Source organism: Lepidochelys kempii, chromosome 11 (genome assembly GCF_965140285.1).
Source record: "Lepidochelys kempii isolate rLepKem1 chromosome 11, rLepKem1.hap1, whole genome shotgun sequence".
In the NCBI taxonomy this organism is placed as follows: domain Eukaryota; kingdom Metazoa; phylum Chordata; order Testudines; family Cheloniidae; genus Lepidochelys; species Lepidochelys kempii.
This window is the reverse complement of record NC_136390.1, coordinates 34,335,903-34,354,958: the sequence shown is the minus strand read 5'-3', so window position 1 is coordinate 34,354,958 and position 19,056 is coordinate 34,335,903. Positions and strand designations below refer to the sequence as shown.

The following is a 19,056-nucleotide window of genomic DNA, read 5'->3' as shown; positions in this document are numbered from 1 at the left end:
AGCAGTAAGACATTCCCTGGGAAATGTCCCACCCTCTTCCACCCTCTGACTCCACCACCTCAACCAAACTTCACAATCATCATTGCTGTGTACAGTATTACATTGTTTGTTTAAAACTTTTTTTTTCTTTTTCTCTCTCTCTCAACTCTAAATAAAAAAATATAGTCTTTTGTCTGGCGAAAAACATTTCCCTGGAACCTACCCCCCCCCCATGTATATTAATTCTTATGGAGAAATTGGATTCGCTTAACATTGTTTCGCTTAAAGTAGCATTTTTCAGGAATATATCTACCATGTTAAGTGAGGAGTTACTGTAAGTAATAACCTAGAACTAATGGTGAATTATTTCATGATATCGTGACTCCTCTGCAAAGTAAATACATAAATAAAATCTAGTTACAAAAGCAAAAATCCAAATTGTCAGTACTTTTTTTCAATGAGTTTAAATAAAAACACAAAACAGATATCCACTGACTTCAAAACTATTGAGTTTAATTCTCCTCTATTTTTGAGCCAGGAGATCTCCTCACAGGGAGGAGCCTAATTGTGAAAAAATGCATCCAATTTATGTGCTTTGGAAGTTTACGTTAAGGCTGTGTTGGAATAGTTCAAAACACTGTACATTAAGAGTGAGAGGAAGATGTGCAGAGATGAGACAGCTGTGGTCAACATTTCACTGATAAATTTCATACAGATGCCCCAAAAAATGGTTAATACAAGTACAGTAATTTTAGTGTGGCAGTCTCATTCATGCTCCTGTAGTCAAAAGTCTCTCATAATGGGCATAAACCTTGCTTCTAGAGGTTATGTTAAACCATCCATAAATATTCACTTCAGGCTGAAGCTTAGGGTACATAGAATCAAGCAACCAATTTTATAAAGATAGAAGTTTGTCTGTTTTGTAAAATTGTTTTTGTTATTTTATATACTGCAAATATAAAGGACATGACATTTCAATTTACTCAAATGAACTTTACAAATTATATGTACAGCAGATATTGTTGAGACTTTAAAGGAAGTTAAGTTTCAATCCTGCAAAAGCTTATGCATGCAAGTAACTTTTCACACATGAACAGTTGCACTGGGGCAATTCAGACACAGTAATGTAAAGTTACTCAAATGCAATTTGCAGATCAGGGTCCTATAAGTCAGTGGTACTTGACCAGGGGTACCTGAACCCCTGGGGGTATGTAGAGGTTTTCCAGGGGGTACATCAACTCATCTAGATATTTGCCTAGTTTTACAATAGCCTACATAAAAAGAATTAGTGAAGTCAGTATAAACTAAAATTTCATACACACAAGGACTTGTTTATACTGCTCTATACACTAAAATGTAAGTACAATAGTTATATTCCAATTGATTTATTTTATAATTGTATGGTAAAAATGAGATAGTAAGCAATTTTTCAGTAATTGTGTGCTGTGACATTTTTGTATTTTTATGTCTCCTTTTATAAGATTTTAACTGAGATGTAACTTGGGCGTATGCAAGACAAATCAGACTCTAGAAAGGGGTACAGTAGTCTGGAAAGGTTGAGAGCCACTGCTATAAGCAATTTTACATTTCGAAAAAAGGCCATTTTCATTATATAACAGATTCAATTCAGATTTTCCTTAAAATTGAATCTGTGTCCCATCAGTAAGATATATGTGTTTTGAGGATTAAAGATTATATTGACAATCAAAAGGTTTTATAAACATCAAGGGATTAAAGGGTCTAACAGCAAGATGCTGATCATTCTGGCCTTGATCCAGTAAAGCACATAAGCACATGTGCTTAACTTTAAGCATGTAAATGACTTCAATAGGACTAATTCCATGTTAAAATTAAGCATGTGCTTAAGTGCTTTGCTGGATTGGGGCCAAAGTGATCAGCATCTTGCAGGATTGTGTTCATAATCCTTGTTTAATTGCGTTGATGCTTCCCTAATACTTTGTTTATATAGTGACACAGTGCTTTTATCATATTAAAGTTTGCACAAATGGCCATTTGAAGGCGTGCGAACAGATGGGAGTGCTGCATTAGCTCTATTTGTCCTGAAGAAGTGCATCTCTGTGCATTTCCACTGGCAAAAACAGTTCCATCTTTGCTTTGTTTTCAGATTAAACCAAGAGCATAAAGTACAATAAATGTGCTGTGCTTTATGCATTCGAAAATAATATATTTTACAAGTAATTTCTAAAGCCCTGATCCAGCAAACACTCAAGCACGTGTTTATCTTTTATTTATGTGAATAGTCCCATAGAGGCCAATTTGATTTGAATGGAACTACTTGTGTAAAGAGAAAAGGAGTACTTGTGCTAGAAAACTAGTACCTTAGAGACTAACAAATTTAAAGTTGTGTGTGTAAGCGTTTGCAGGATTGAGGCCTATGAAAACATGGTGATGTGAGTGGGAGGATTGCAAATACTTAAGTATTTGAGTAACTTTACACATAAGAGTCGTCCCATAGAAATCCACGGGATTACTTGTGGGAGAAAAGTCACACACATGCTTAAGTATTTGTGGGATCAAGGTCTTAATTAAAACAGAGGCAAATAAATCAGGAATGCAGAGGTAGAGCTTTACTTGAATCCTTAAGTCTTTGGAGGTTTGTCCCTTAAAAAAGGCTGCTTATTTCATAAATGAAATTGTTTTGGACATTTTCTATTTGGCATTGAATTAAAGTTGTTCTTCAAAATGCATAGATGTAAATATGCCTGAACTTTTTAGCACAAGCACTTGAGTAACTTTACTCACATGAGTAGTCCCATGGAAATTACTCATATGCTTAAGCATTTGCTGATCAGGCCCTAAGTTGTGAACTGACTGTAAGATGCTAGTGGGCAGAATTGCGCAAAGTTAAAATTTAATGTTATTTTACTTGTAAACTTATTAACTTGAAAAATCTTACCCTTTCTGTTTGCATTTTTCTATTAATAAGAAACAAAGCCAAGCAGCTGAGTTAATTATTCAACAGAATGCTGTTCAAGGATTCCATCTTGCAAGGTGTTGAGTGCTGAGGTGCTGAATGCGCTCAACTTCCACTAAAGTCAGTGGGAGTTAAGGGTGCATAGCACCTTGCAGGATTGACAAGAGGAGGAAAAGGCACAATTCTGAATGTTAATGAGACGCTACATTAAGAATAAGAAATGCAAAATGTTTTCTTCTGAGAGCTAATTTTGGTGTGCACATTTCACAGGGCTCCAGACTGTGAAGAAATGTTCCATTAAATCAACAGTTTAAATAAAAACCTAATTTATAAAATTTAAAAACTTATAAATCTATTGCATGCAGAATTGTTAGCATTAACCAGTAAATAATTTAGTTTCATCTAACAATCAGGATATTACAGTCTGCAATGAAAAAGTCATTTGAAACTATTGGAAATGCATTAGAAACTTTCTAAGTCAAACACAAATCAAAGCCTTAAAATGTAAAAGGATCATTAGAGCTGGTAAAAGAACTGATTTGAATACATTCTAAGTCTGTACAAGCCATTTTTTAAAGGTCAACAATAAAAATATTATAAGGGCCTAAATCCTGAAAATCCTTAGCGATATGAGGAGTTCCAGATGCCCAGATTAAAGTGACCAGTGATTTTCAGTGTCTAAATTCTACATGTTAATCCTTAATTCTACTTCTTGTGTACCCAATTGAAACACCTTAGAGCGGTATGATTTTTAGAGAGGTTGAGCACCTGTTCTGTCAAAATCCAGTCACATTATGGTATCTCAGTCCCAAACATTGAGGTGCCCCAAATCACTACTCACTTTTGAAAAATTCAGCCGTTGATTCTATAAATATGAATTATGTTAAAAAGAGGAGTATATTTTAATTTACTTTAGTGGGACTATTCACACTAGTTAGAGTCCCCAGAATCTCTCTGCAGAGTAGTGAAGAGTTTTCTCTCCAGACTGCTGAGAGTTCGAATGCCATGGAGAAAGCGGATCAGATTCTGATCTCAGTTATGTTGCTGTGAAGCTAGAGTTACTCCACTGAATTAAATGGAATAACTCTGGATTTACAAAGGTGTAAATAAATGAATCCAGAATATGATCCTATGCATTTAGCCTCTGCCAGAGGAGAAAAGGAGAAAGAATTCCCCATTGCTCATCAGTGCCCCATTGTGCTTGGGTATAAAAGGCTCTTACAACTGTGTGATCTGTGCTACAGTATATAAAGTCTATGGGACAAGTTCAGGTGTAAATTTGAAAATGAACATAAAATACAGGCTCCATTCCTCAGCTGATGTAAATCAGCATCACTCCATTGAAGTCAGTGGAACTATGCCAAATTACCATAGTTGGGATATAACCCACATTTTTAACATTAATAGTCCTGAAAGGATTGATTTTTTAATGAAAAATTAACTGAGATAAAACAGCCATTAATTCTAGTTTTTATTGATATGTTATGGAAGGTTGTTAATATAGTCCTGATACCTTTGTCAGATATCCTTCTAGGTTTCCTGGAACTTATTTCAGGAGTGATTTGAATTTAGCCCTAAAATCCCTCTACAGTGTAATTTTGCAGTTGCATATTTATTTGAAGAACTTTCCTCTCTGTGAATAAATTGTGCTCTTCTCTTTCCTACACATCCTAAAGGTTTTGCCCTTCATTTTGTTTTTCAGAATCGGCAGCATATAGAAGAGAGTCAGACAGGATGGGCTGGTGGAGTAGGGTTTTTGTTGTTTTTTACTGTGATTTAATAAAAAGCTACAGTCATTTACTTATCTTCACAATAATGTTGGAAATATGAATAAGCTGGTATCATACTGTGTCATGCAATATATATACAGTACTACACCTGATGCATTTTAAGGCTGGGATTTTCAATGTGCCTAAGGGAGGTAGGTGCCCACCTCCCATTGACTTTGCAAATCTCAGTCTTAATGACTATGGGCTATACTGAAGTTATAGAAATCACATCCACATAAGTGAGAAGGAACTAAGTGCACAGTACCAGGAGTGGCTGCGAGAGCATTCTGCTGGCAGAGGACGTAGATAAAGAAAGTTCCTCTGGCATCACTGGGCAGCTCCTATTCCTCCAGACATGTCTATAATAAATACATTTCTGAAATGTAAACAGTGTTTTCAGAGCACAGTTTTATGCGAAGTGCTGCTCTTCTTCACCGAGGGAGAAGCCTTTGAAGCCAGAGACCAGTAACCTGTGGGTAGCTGATACTTGCTTTCAACTGCCAATACACCAATATAAATATGTATGTCCAATAGCTCTCACAACATTCAGATATCTATCTAGCTATCTATCTCCTACATATATGTCTATTACTCCTCAAGCATGACAAGATCAATTACCAAGATTCAATCAAGCAGTGTCTGGGTCTTCTTACAGTGGTCTTAATTGAAAACTTCAATTTTCAGTGTACACAGTCCTATTATTTGAAATAAATACAATGCATCTACAGGGATAAAACACTTTATTTGATCCCCTTTTCCTTATCTTCACTTTTGGATTAATGATGATGGATTGCTATAAAAACTAATAGAAACTGCACAAAATAATTTTGCTTTATTCTCTATGGGGGATTTCATGGTTTGGATGATTAATAATGGAATACAGAACAATTTAGCTCTGGGTCACAAGTTCAAATACAGCTCAGGTCTGCAGTGTTGGAAAGTCATAAGACCTAATGAGTGTCTGATGGCATATGTGAAATGGGTTGATGGCTTCAGACCATCTTCTGTGGGACCATTTTCTCTTATTTAAAAAATAAAAATCACAGTTGGCACTAACTGGCTCCCTTGTTGACTGTCTCAACAAAGACCAACGTTTGAGCAGGAATAGAGATTGAACTATCTTTATTCCCCAACAGGACTGAAGCATATTGGTGGGGCAGAGTGGAGAAGCTTGGACAGCCTCGGCCCTGTGCTGTACCTGCTTTGTGTACAAACAGAAAACTTTAGTCACCAGGATTTTTAGTCCCGGCACCTTTCACAAATACAAATTTTATTGAAAAACTTTTATTTTTAAAAATCACCAACTCTGACTATAATTAAAAAATTAAATTAAAAAATTGATCAAACCAAACACACACACACACATACACAAAGTAATCCCACCTGCATGAAACAGAAAGCGTGTGTACATGTTGGCAGGCATTGTGACCAGTTACCAGTTAAGAAGTTTGACAGAATGTATACTGTGACAAAAGGGAAGACCAGTTAAAGCACTCTCTGGTTGCTTTAATGTACATATTGTAAACTGTGTATATTATAAACTGCTCAAAAAGCCTGGTTGTTTTTATTTATGTTCCTTTGTTTCAGTTCTTCGTTTCAACACCATATTTTACTTCAGACACCTCTTCATACTACAAAATTTTTAGTGACAAGGCTGGTTATAAACATATTCATTACATCAATGGCTCAGCGGTATGTCAAACAAAGAATTATCCTCAGTAAATTCCCATATTGTAGGTTCCTGAAATAACCTTACTATATATGTTGTTTTATAGGAAAATGCAATATCAATTACAAATGGACAATGGGAGGCGATATACATTTTCAAAGTAACGGATGATGCAATGTAAGTATTCTACAGAGCAGAGCCTGTTATGTGCTATTTGCTGTCCGTAAGAATGTACTACAAATTATACTGATTTTTGCAGGGTTCCATTAGTCTCATTGGACCATGATATTCAAAGGGGCAGGTGCCTGGGACCTGTGTGCAGTTTTACTAGAATTACCACAGCTGTGTACACAAATCAGGTATTTGGGCATGCGCATGGCTATAGTTAGCTATGGTGGAAATACCCAGTCTGTGGCCACTGCTGTAGTACATTTTGTGTACAAATATGCACATTTTTGCACACATGGGCTTCTGAAAGACCTTTTGAAAATCAAAATCCACCATCTTTTTCTAAAAATTTTTAGGCCTCTATTCAGCAAAGAACTAAAGCATCTTCTTAACTTGAAGCATGTGAGTAAACTCATCACCATTCAGCAGGACTTCAGTTCTTAGGGCTGAGCAAATGCTCTGCTGAATCTGAGTCATACTCAACAGTTGTGCTTAGTCCTCTGTTGTACAGATGGGTCTATACATTACTGCTAGTTGATCAGCTAACACCTGGGAAGTAGGATGAAGCAATTAAATTTCATCGTTCACTTGCCATCTTCTCAGGATTTGAACAAAGGTTTTGAGGGATGAGAAGCTAGGGTACTTCACCCACTGTTCCATCTTGATACCCCCCCCCAAAAAAAATCAAAATCCAAATTCAAGTTTAGTTAATATAACTTTTCAAGCAGGCTTCTGATTTAGGATGCCCAATCCTAATTCACAGCTTATGATTTCATGGACTACTTAATAACAAGCAAATTAATTTATAGATTCTATTCGAGCAATGAATTTGAAGGCTATCCAGGGAGAAGGAATATATACAAGTAAGTTCATATCAAATGTTTATTAATATTGATTAAATTAATATCAGATGGATCTAGGTTTATATCATATAAAAGAGAATTCTACACAGTCAGAAACAGTTTCAAAATTTTAAGAGTAAATATCAAGAAGTTCTTACCTAAAATTTGAATTGGGCTGTTGCACTGCATATGCAGGTATCTTGTAATGAATAGACAATATGTATTACCATATTTAAAGTGATCATGCATTTTGGAGGGGCACACAACATTGGGATACATTTTCAAAATGTGACTCCCATTTGTGTATATATCACTTCCAGGTACATTTTGATACTATCATGTGTATATGTATGCGTAAATCACCTGAACACATATGTGATACTGCTAAAAATGCATATGCAAGTGTTTTTAAATGCAATTTGTACACACAAACAAATGGAAGAGGAAGCAGGGTCTAGTGGATAGGCACTGGACTTGGACTCAGGAGACCAGCTTCAATTCCTTGCTTAGCCACAGACTTCCTGTCTGACCTTGGGAAAGTCTATCCCACCTATCCCAGTGGTGGGAAACCTGTGGCCCACAGGCCGCACATGGCCCGTCAGGGTAATCGGCTGGCAGACCGTGAGACAGTTTGTTTGCACTGACCATCTGCAGGCACGGCCGCCCGCAGCTCCCAGTGGCCACGGTTCGCCATTCCCGGCCAATGGGAGCTGCGACCACTGACCTATCCTGTGTTTCCCATCTGTAAAAGGAAGATAGTACTTCCCTACCTCTGAGATGCTGTGAAAGTTAAATCCTTTAATAATAAACATGAGGCACTCAGATTCTATGGTGATGAGGGCCATATAAGTACCTGAATATCTAAATAGACAGGCCACATTGAAGACTTTGAAAATACAATCCCAGAAATACTAAGCATACATCTGAAAATTGGCACTGGGGAGGGGGAGAGGAATATTGTCTGAATCATACAACTATTGTTTAAAAATATTGAAAAACTCTAACCCATTGATTAGAAAGTGAAATTTAAATGTGACTTGACTTTACAATATAGATGTTTTGGAACAGGTAGGACAGCATTATGTGGAAAATGTACTTCAAAGCAATATTATATTGTATTATTTTGTTTTCATTTCCTCCTAGAATTAGCATTGGAAGCAATCCTCTGAGGAAACAATGCATTACTTGTAATCTAAGGAAAGAAAGGTGCCAGTATTATACAGCGAGATTCAGTGAAAACGCTAAGTATTATGCCCTAGTCTGTTATGGTATGTATAGTAGGTGACCAAACAAATTCTAAATTGTATTTTCAAGGGAATATGAGATAGATAATGATATTTATTCCAGGCAATATTCATTCAGTTGACAGAAGAAGTTTTAAACTGAAAAATATTCGTTGCCAAAAACTGCAAGAAAAATGTTCTCAGATGCTGAGAACCAAAATATTTTTGATTTTGGCGATTTCAGTTTTTTGACAAAAACCTAAAAAAAATTGACTAAAACAAATTTGTGAAAATATTTCCCAGGAAAAAAAACATTTCCTGACCAACTTCAGCCAAAATCACACTCTACCCAGTGACTAGTAAGGCAGGATCCAGGAACCCCTTTCTGTTTCATTATTTGAGTTCCAGCTAATCTGTACCTTGATTCTAACATAGAAGGCCAAATCCAGCTGTGACATAAGCAGATGCAACTCCCACTGAAGTCAGTAGGACTTGAGCCTGCTTAAACTAGAGCTGAATTTGACCCCAAAAGTGCTGACAGTTTTCTAAGCGATGTAGTTTTTTACATGTAAATATACAAATATAAACTTTCTGAAAATAAATGCAGCAAGACACAGAGATAAATATGAAACCTTTGAAATTGCTCTCAAGGCAGAAGTGGGTCAAATCTTGGTCCTATTGAAATCAATAGAGATTTTGCCATGACCTCAGTGGGCCAGGTTTTCACCCATTATCAGGGCACTGTAAATAATGGACAGTATATAATATAAAAATTCAAAGGCAAAAAACTATACATTTCATCCTCCACAATCCTGTATGTAGTGTAGCATCTTTTGTTACCATCTTTGAGAATTTGAACTGAATGTTCAGCTGTACAAATAATAAAAACCACAGCTACCAGAGCAAATGTAACAGAATGATAACACCTCTCAATCATCCTTGCCAAGAATATTTGATATTGTCATCACCACATGAAATCCACTCACCTTAGCAAATGTAATGTGACGTGTTCTCAGAAGCCCATTTCACATTGTTAATTTTGAGTTCACCTTATGTAACGGAACCTTAGCTATTAGCTGGATGGGACTTTGTCTACAGGAAAGAAATGCTCTTTGCGGGGTTTAAAAGTTACCTTCCTCCCTCGAGCTTCGTTGTTTGGTAATGGCCAAGAACCCATTTCCTAAGCAGTGCTTTTGACATAATGTGTGTGGCAGTGACTCCTGTGTTACGCAGTAGGAACCCCAGAATTATGCAACATTGCCTTCCCCCTCATGTCTGTATCCCTCACAGCTCCCAGCCCAGTACAGTACAATTAATAGAGAAACCTTTGTAGTTTTATATTTTGCTGCTAAATTGAATTTAAATTTCTCACAATTTTTCATTGTGCCACAGATTTTTCTATTAAAAATACCTCACAGCATTGTAGATGATATCAAGATATGCTGGAGATGTAGACAGATTGGTGGGGGACATTGGGGCTTATGGTACCAAGACTGGGTGGGAAGCTAGTCTGATTAACAATCAGTCATTAATTCATTATGTTGCTCATGGAGCATAGAGTGCACGCTTCAGATCACCCATTTCCACAGAACCCAGTCTTCTGTCATTGTTGCGGCCTGCTCTATATTAAGACCGAGGCAGGTGAGGTTGGAAGCCACGACATCCCTCCAGCATGTATGAGGCTGCCCATGAGATCTTCTCCATCCAACTTTTGTTGGATCAAATGCATAAAACTGGTGGGCTGCTATGGACTGTGGCATACAGAGCTGATGCCCAAGCCACCTGAGCTGGCATTGAGTCACTTGGGAAGACACTGGAGGCTGGTTGGTACGAAGCTTGACATCCTCGTTTGTATCATGAGTATCTTGGCTCCATTGTTAGGGAAAGAAGCTTGAATCCACAAAGCTACGGGTGTTATGCTCTTTGAAAGCTTCTGTGGTATCATTGCCATGCATCAACTTGGACTACGATGCGTATCTATCAAGCAGTAGTGGCTTCTGTCTTTTTGCATGGATCTGAAACCTGGGTCGCTTCTGAGAGGCAAATGCTCCAGCTGGACACTTTTGACATGAAACAGCAACGACATATTGGGCATATGGTGACTTCCTCACATTTGGTTAACAATTATGACAATTTAATTGACATTCTTAGGCTTCTGAGTTGACATATTATTGAGATGGCTTGGGATAGTTCACACCTTTTCTTAGAGCATTGTTTCAGACTGTCTGCAGACTCAGGCAGAGAGCACTATATGGAAGTTCAGTTCACTTTTTGAAAATATTCTGTGCAACCATAAGATGTATTTATTTTTAAATGAAAGTTTGGATTCTGAAGCATAATTATGCAGCAATTTTCAAAAAGAGGGCAACTATACAGTCATTTGATGTGACTGTATAATTACACTATGCCTGGGCCTTGGTAACAGCTATTATTACACTTGTTAGTAAGACATTTTCAAAGAGAGTGTTTACTGTTTTGTGGTGTAGGTGCAGGGGGATGGACTAGAAGACCTCTTGAGGTCCCTTCCAGTCCTACATTTCTATGATTCTATAAAAAGGAAGTTATACGCAAACATCCAATCAAAAAAATTCAAGTGATCTGACAGATCTTATCATTGATATTTTAATAGTAACTCTACTCTTCAAACCAAGTTATGTTTCAAAGAATATGAATCTTTTTTTCTCTTTTAATTCTCATTACAGGTCCGGGCATTCCTATTTCCATTCTTTTTGACAGCAGCAATGATAGAGGTACTGCAAATATTCTGCATATTTCTGTGCGTAGTTTTTATCCTGAATAGTTACTAAATAAATCCCATAAGTCACTATTTAGACTTGCACTAAAGATGCTTTTAACTGTCTTTGAGGGACAGATTCAATACCCAGATTCTTTATTACATTGTGAAATTTGGATGTACTGTATTTTTGTTGTTGAATCCAGCCCTAAATTTTACATTGCTACAAACAGTGGGTATGCTGAGCATTAGTAACTCCCCATGAGCCAAATCCTGAGCTCAGTACACAGTTTCTACTCAACCCTTACTGATGCACACTGCCATTGACCTTAGGGTGACCAGATGTCCCAATTTTATAGGAAAAGTCCTGATTTTTTGGTCTTTTTCTTATATAGGCTCCTATTATGCCCCTGCCCCCAGCCCGTCCCAATTTTTCACATTTGCTGTCTGGTCACCCTAATTGACATTTTTCCTGAGCAAGCGTTGACTAGAAATTTTGCGAGGAATCCAAAAGAAATGTTTGGAGCTGGAAAAGGTTCCATTCCCATCATGTGTGCTTTTGTTCTCTAGCTATATTCTTCCAACTCCTCCTTCTGCAAAATATATGCATGAATTGCCACTTTTATCTGCACATTAAGGGTCCATTCTAATTTCCCCAGCAACGAGCACAATCTGTATGAAACGGTGCCCAAAGTGTTGAATTATCAGTATGGCACTCTGGCATCTCCTTGTGCCTAGGAAACAAATGTTTAATTTAATGGACTTTTACCTTTGCCTTCACTGTGCCTTGCTCAGCCATGCTGCTTCACTGCAGAAAGAACCCATTCAAGCTGCCTTCTTTTGTCTTTGTAAGGGTAATTATGTAGCCTCTTGTTTTAGTCATCTTTGTGCCACTGGCTAATTGCTTTCTTGTTAGGTGACCGTGACAGTGTTTGTCTTGGACTAGGCTGCAATTGCATAAGAGGGGCAGCGAGTCCATTTTCACTGTGGTTGGCAGGTATTAATTCAAATGGGAGTTGTGCAGCTAAATTCACATACACCAGACTGGAAGGTTACCTTGGACTGTCTAAAGCAACGGGAAAACTTCAAAAGATCTGGAGCTCCAGTTTGGTTTGGTTCCAACATCAGGATGGTTTTTCAGCCTTTATCCAAGCTATCCAAAATTCCTGGATCTGCAAAACTGGCCTGGACATTTCACAATAACTGACTTTCTTGAGAGAAGTCTGGTATTTCCTGTTCCTGGTCAGCCTGTATTCTTCTGGTATTACTGCAGTCACAGAACCAGGAAGTGTTTTTCAAAAATGTAAAATGATGACAAAAAGTTTAACAGAAGTTGTTTAAAAAATCACGTAAGGTTCTGTTTCAGTTTGGGGGTGAAGATTCAGGTCGCAGACCCTCATTAGGTACAACATTCTATGCCCATCCCTAGTCATAGGAAAGAATTTTGATACACAAAGTAGCTTTCAGTGGACTCCTAATGTGTCAATACTACCATCTGTGCTGGATATTAATTATATAGAAAATATAACTTTTTAAATTTACATGTCAGTGTTTGGTGCTTGATCATCTTGTAAAGTTTTTCAGTAAATAAACATGGTTATACTGAGATTTGATTAGAAATTAGTCTGCAAGTTACAATTCAATGAAGTTACAGCAGAGGACAAGATTAAAGAATTAATTCAGACGCAAAGAAGCACATTGTATCTTGCTAATATGAGGCAGGTTAGATAGGAGTGTGCAGTAATCCATTATTCAGAACAATGGATGTAACTAGAGTCAACATTTGGAGAAGCATTTTGCAGACTGGAGTATATTCTCCAGTTCTCCTATTCCTAAAAGGTAGGAAGTCTGAGGTGTGAGTGGACAAGAAGAGAAGAAATAATAGTCACACAAGATCAATTACTTTGTATCCCATACAGAATATGTCAATGTTTCAGTTTATATGTAAATACAACTTCAAGTGTTTGATTTTCCAATGTATGACCTCATTACCATATTTGTAAGAATTTTCCATAGATTTCTTTTCCAGTTGAGCCACAAACAAAACAAGGGAGTCTCAATTAACAGAGAGGAGTTGAAAAGCAAATTGATTGCTAATATGGAAACTTCTTTTACCTAGAGATTAAAGTCTTGGAAGACAATTTGGAATTAGAGTCTGCGATGGAAAACATCAAAATGCCTAAGATAGACATTAATAAACTTGAAGTGGATGGAATTAGTAAGAATTACTATTACACTATTTACTTTTTCTATAATTTTTACACTTATTCTATTGTAGGAAGCATGCTCCAGCAGTTATTAGAACAAGGGATTTGGAATTAGGCTTCCTGGATTGTATTTCTGGTTCTGCCATGGATTCACTATTTGACTTTGAGAAACTCAATATCACTATGCCTCAGTTTGCCTGTCAGTGAAACATATACTATACATCCCTACCACACAGAGATGATGCTGTTAAGAGACTTCATTCATTAATATATGTAAATTAATTAATTTACAAATATTTAATTGTAAATTAATTTTTCTCTCACATGAGAAATTGGTATAGAATGTTTCCTATACTCATATAGCTCACCAGTGAGATAGTATTTGTCATTTTTTTCTAGATACCTGCAGAAATTAGGCCCTAATATTATTGTATGACGCTTAATTAAAAAAAACAAAACAAATCCAAAAAGCCCCAACACTTTATTTCTTCAAGATTGTTTTTAAACAGTTAAATAGGAAAAATGACTTAAATCAATTTGTGACTCACAATTCATGAATCCTGTGTCTCATTGCTTACTCATTTCCATATGCTACTCCAATAAATAATGGTTCATACATAGAAGAATCATCTCAAACATTGATATATTTGTAATATATCTTTTTTTAGCTTTGTGGTACAAGATGCTTCTACCTCCGCAGTTTGATAGATCCAAGAAGTATCCTCTGCTTATTCAGGTGTATGTAAGATTTTCTTTTCTTTTTCCACATAATCCGCTTTATCAGAAGGGGTATTAGTTCTGACATGTCACGTTTAGTGCAGGATAAGTGCATTAGTGTATATAACAAGCAAAGCACACCAGTTCTTTGATTTTAGGCTACATTTCTGAAATAGAATCCTGATCCTATTGAAATCAATAAGAGTTTTGTTGTTGATTTCAGTGAGACTAAGATTAGTCCTTCAGAAGGAGAATAGGAATTTGCAGAATATCGTTCAGAGTCAATTCCATTGCTACTTCCATGTACCATGAGACTGCCTAAGATAGCACATTATAGGTTCCACTGTTAACACTGGAAAGTATGATATGAGTCTATCGGAAGTGGCTAAGAAAAAGAATGTAAACATTGTGGGCTAAATTACCCCCAGCTTTTATTCAAGTGTATAAGGACTAAAGCCCTTTCTGTTGTCTTGCTCAGCTTAGTAAGGTGTGCTCAGACTATGATGCCAGGTATCAGGGAGAAAGAAGGGACTGCTCACTTGATATTCACCTTAGAAAGCAAGTTGGCACAAAGGGGAAAGGAGACCTTGCCTCTTCCCCACTCACTGCTGGTCAGATTATCAGTCCAGATGCAGAGGGGTGTGGGATCAACTGTATCCCAACAAGGGGTGAGGTAATTCACTCTGCCAAAACAAGGCAGAGAGGGGAGGAAGTGTGACTTTGAAGCATAATATCTTCTCAGAGTTCCTCTTGGGACAGTGCAACCCTTGGCCATTCTGGGCCAAATCGAATGGACCAACCTAATCCTACAAAAACTGAAATGGATTACAGCTGGCAAAGTCCCACACCTATATCAGTAAAGGTCTGACTGTTTCTGCCTACTGAATACCATGAGCCTGTTCTGCCTTATAGGAGAAGATATGAAGGGAAAATATGAGACATATGTATAACTACAGTCACTTCCAGAAATTTCCCCTCTCCAGAATTAAGATTCTGTTAGGCTGCCCACCAGGGGCTATGCACTCAAGAAGTTTCTTTTACATTAAATAAAATCTGGGGTTTGAGCTTTAATTATTCCATTATTCATGTCCTGTATTTAATAAATGCGTTGTTTAAAATCATCCACCAAATCTAAATGTGAGATTCTGCGAATATTTCCTTTAGGTATGGAGGACCTTGCAGTCAGAATGTAAAGCACACATTTGGGATTAGCTGGATAACCTATCTTGCAAGCAGAGAGGAAATTATTGTTGCTCTTGTGGATGGCAGAGGGACAGCTTTTCAAGGTGACAAGATGCTACATGCAGTATATCGAAAACTCGGAGTATATGAAATTGAGGACCAAATCTCAGCAGCAAAGTGAGTATTACAGTAGGATTCAATAGAATCCCTTCCACGTGTTAAGCAACACTGAAGCAGTAGTCCAAGAGACAGATTAGTAGATGCATTTCAAGTCCTTTTGAGCACCACTTGGCTGGTAACTGCTAAGAATGAAAATCTATATTGGGGCCCCTCACTGCCTCCACTAGGCAAGACAAGAGATGGGACTCATGGAGAGCAAAATTTAGAGGTACATGGTACCCATGTGGTGTCCCCTGAACCCATCACTTGATATACATGGTCACTGTAAAGGGTGCACTTAATCCTGCTACTTCAATTCTTTAAGAGCAATAATGTGCATGTCCATAATGCCTTCAATCCTAGGATCTGAAAGAACTTGCCCATGGTCAGACGTGAAGTCTGTGGTACAGCTGTACATTTCTAGACTATCAGAGAGCATGTTCAGTCACAAGACCCATCTTCCTTGCCATTCCAAGGTAGCAAGAAATGACAAGAGTGCCTGGGGCCAACAGGTGCCGACAGCAATCTCTTGCAATTCCTCCCACCCATGCTGCTCTGCATCAAAGTTATCCAGACTGCAAGTGCTCCAAACAGATATATCCCTCCTGAATGGAGCCTCTGGACAGAAAGAGGGACTGAGGTTCTCATGAAAGAAGCCTCAGCTTGGGATTTCAGAGTCACAAGATGCAACAGCACCACCAAAGCAGGTGTTTAGAACGGGAGGAGGGTTACTGTGCAGCCCCAGGGGACCTGTGTTGTAGGGGAGAGGGATTAATTTTGTCTTGGGGAAAGTGCCCCAAAGGGGCTGATTGGCATCTAAGTAGACTTTTTTGGTGCCATGGAGGCTGGTCGGGGGAATGGGTGCCCCTCCCAAATGATGGACCTGGCCGTGAATAGCAGAGCCAGGAATAGAATCCAGGAGCCCTGACACCCATGCCCCTGCTCTATGTGCTTGAGAGCACTGCCTCTCTCTAAGTACCCTTATCTCTTCCTTCCTGTTTCTGCTTAGTGATCTCTACATTTCCTTCTTAGCTATTATTGCATTAAGTATCGTGTTGTTATTATCCTTTTCATTGAAGACTGAAGCAGACTACCTGTTTTATCATTTCAGGCTTCTAAGTGTCATCTGTTATTTGCTTTTCTTTCCTGAAACATTGCAGCAGCACAATCACTCACTTTATGAGATCATCAAAGTTATAAATTACTTGTTATTGCTCTAAAGTGACACTCCGACATGAAAGGGGTCAAAATCGACCTGTCAGAGACACAGTGAGGCTAAGGTGCTTCTGCAGCTGCGGTCTGGTCTGACAGCCTGTAAAGGAATGGCTGAAATTACCACAGACTTTCCATGCAAACTTTTCCCAATTCACTGCCAGTCTCTACACCCATTTTACATTGTGTGTGTAGGATGGCTTCTGCTTCATTTTGCTAGTCTGTCCCAAGATTATGGGGCAGATTTACCAGCAAGGGCCATGCACCCAGGTGGGGGACTCCCCCTAGGGAGGGAGGTGCTTTAAGAGTAGCAGCCCAGCTGGCGAAGGCTGCAACAGAACTGTGCTGAATTAGTGCACCCTCTGGAAGCTCACATCCCATGTCCCTCCGAGTCAATACCTCCTAACCTGGGGGTGGTTCTGGCCACTTGTGTGGGCTTCCTTGCAAAGGAAAGTTTGCAGCTGCTGGTAGAGACCCTGGGGTGAATCTGGCCCTATTTGGTGCATTCGTCACTATGCTTCCTCTAAATTTGGATGTGAAGATGGCTGAGAGAAAGAAAAGTGAGATTATACTGCTGAAAGGGACAGGGGAGTTGCCCTTGGCCTACTAGTTTTAATCTTTCTTGCGTCTTTTCCCTTCTCCTGCCTCTTCTTCCCTGTTTTACCCTATTGTATGCTGTGCTCTGCACGTTTACACAACTTTTTTTCTAAGTGCCTTCTTTGGGAAGATGTCCCTGTGCACAAACCCTCCTTCTCTCTCTAGTATGTTTCTTGCAGCAGACTGCATCATTGCAATGGGATGCAGAGACAGGAAACCCAATGCCAGTGATCTGGTTTTCCCTTCAAGCTGCTTGATGATCAAACTCAGGAGAAAGGCATAGCCCTTTCCTCTTCTCTGAGCTTTTTCACATGCATCTGCAGGGAGCCTTGGGAAAAGTTTTCCTTGTTGTTTTTTATTACAGTGCCGTGAGCATGCATGACACTTTACAGACAAATAAAAGGGCAGGGTAGTTTAAAATCTCAGGGCTTGATCCTGTAAGGCACCTCCGGAGAGGTACAGAGCACCACTGGAAGTTGAGTATGTTGAGCACCTTGCCAGATCAGGCCCTGATGTTAGAGACAACACAGCAAAGGCTGGCATTAAAAAAAGAGTGAATGGAATAATGGGAGAAGGGGAGTAAGAATAATGAAAGATCAGGAGATATATTTTACTGGTGTGTATGCATCTTATTAGCTCCTTTTAAATATATATATAGAGAGATTTAAATTGGGGACACAGTCAGGAATGAAGGCCAAAGGGGGTATCAATGATTTCTGACAAGTATCAGGGGGTAGCTGTGTTAGTCTGTATCCACAAAAACAACAAGGAGTCTGGTGGCACCTTAAAGACTAACAGATTTATTTGAGCATAAGTTTTCATGGGTAAAAACCCCACTTCTTCGGATGCATGGAGTGAAAAGTACAGATGCAGACATAAATATACTGACACATGAAGAGAAGGAAGTTGCCTCACTAGTGGAGAACCAGTGTTGACAGGGTTCCTGTGGGTCACTAGCAACTACACACCACATCACAGAAACACTAACCCAGGAACCGATCCCTGCAGCAAACCTCGTTGCCTACTCTATCCCCATATCTACTCTAGCAACACCATCAGAGGACCCAACCACATCAGCCACACCATCAGAGGCACATTCACCTGCACGTCTACTAATGTTATTTATGCCATCATGTGCCAGCAATGCCCTTCTGCCATGTACATTGGCCAAACCAGACAGTCCCGACGTAAAAGAATAAATGGACATAAATCGGACATCAGGAATGGGAACATACAAAAGCCAGTCGGAGAACACTTCAATCTTCCTGGACATTCTATAACAGATTTGAAAGTAGCTATACTTGAACAAAAAAACTTCAGAAACAGACTTCAAAGAGAAACAGCAGAACTAAAATTCATTTTCAAATTTAACACCATTAATATGGGCTTGAATAGCTGCTGGCAGTGGCTGGCTCATTACAAAAGCAGCTTTGCCTCTCCTGGAATTGACACCTCCTCATCTATTATTGGGAGTGGACTACATCCACCCTGATCGAATTGGCCCAGTCAACACTGGTTCCCCACTTGTGAGGCAACTCCCTTCTCTTCATGTGTCAGTATATTCATGTCTGAATCTATAATTTTCACTCCATGCATCTGAAGAAGTGGAGTTTTTACCCGCTAAAGTTTATGCTCAAATACACTCAGAAATCATTAACAGGTT

General features: G+C 38.6%; 1 protein-coding gene across 4 annotated transcripts in view; it reads left to right on the top strand.

Annotated features, from left to right (window-relative positions):
• LOC140895584 (prolyl endopeptidase FAP) overlaps window positions 1–19,056 on the top strand; it is a 59,334-nt gene that overhangs the window by 24,923 nt on the left and 15,355 nt on the right. For all 4 annotated transcript variants that reach the window (XM_078847947.1, XM_073305628.1, XM_073305629.2 and 1 more), the window contains exons 12-20: window positions 4,617–4,661; window positions 6,271–6,375; window positions 6,459–6,529; window positions 7,330–7,383; window positions 8,506–8,630; window positions 11,288–11,335; window positions 13,439–13,537; window positions 14,195–14,264; window positions 15,408–15,602. In XM_078847947.1, the coding sequence (XP_078704073.1) occupies window positions 4,617–4,661; window positions 6,271–6,375; window positions 6,459–6,529; window positions 7,330–7,383; window positions 8,506–8,630; window positions 11,288–11,335; window positions 13,439–13,537; window positions 14,195–14,264; window positions 15,408–15,602 (812 nt within the window). The remainder of the gene's footprint in view (window positions 1–4,616; window positions 4,662–6,270; window positions 6,376–6,458; window positions 6,530–7,329; window positions 7,384–8,505; window positions 8,631–11,287; window positions 11,336–13,438; window positions 13,538–14,194; window positions 14,265–15,407; window positions 15,603–19,056) is intronic.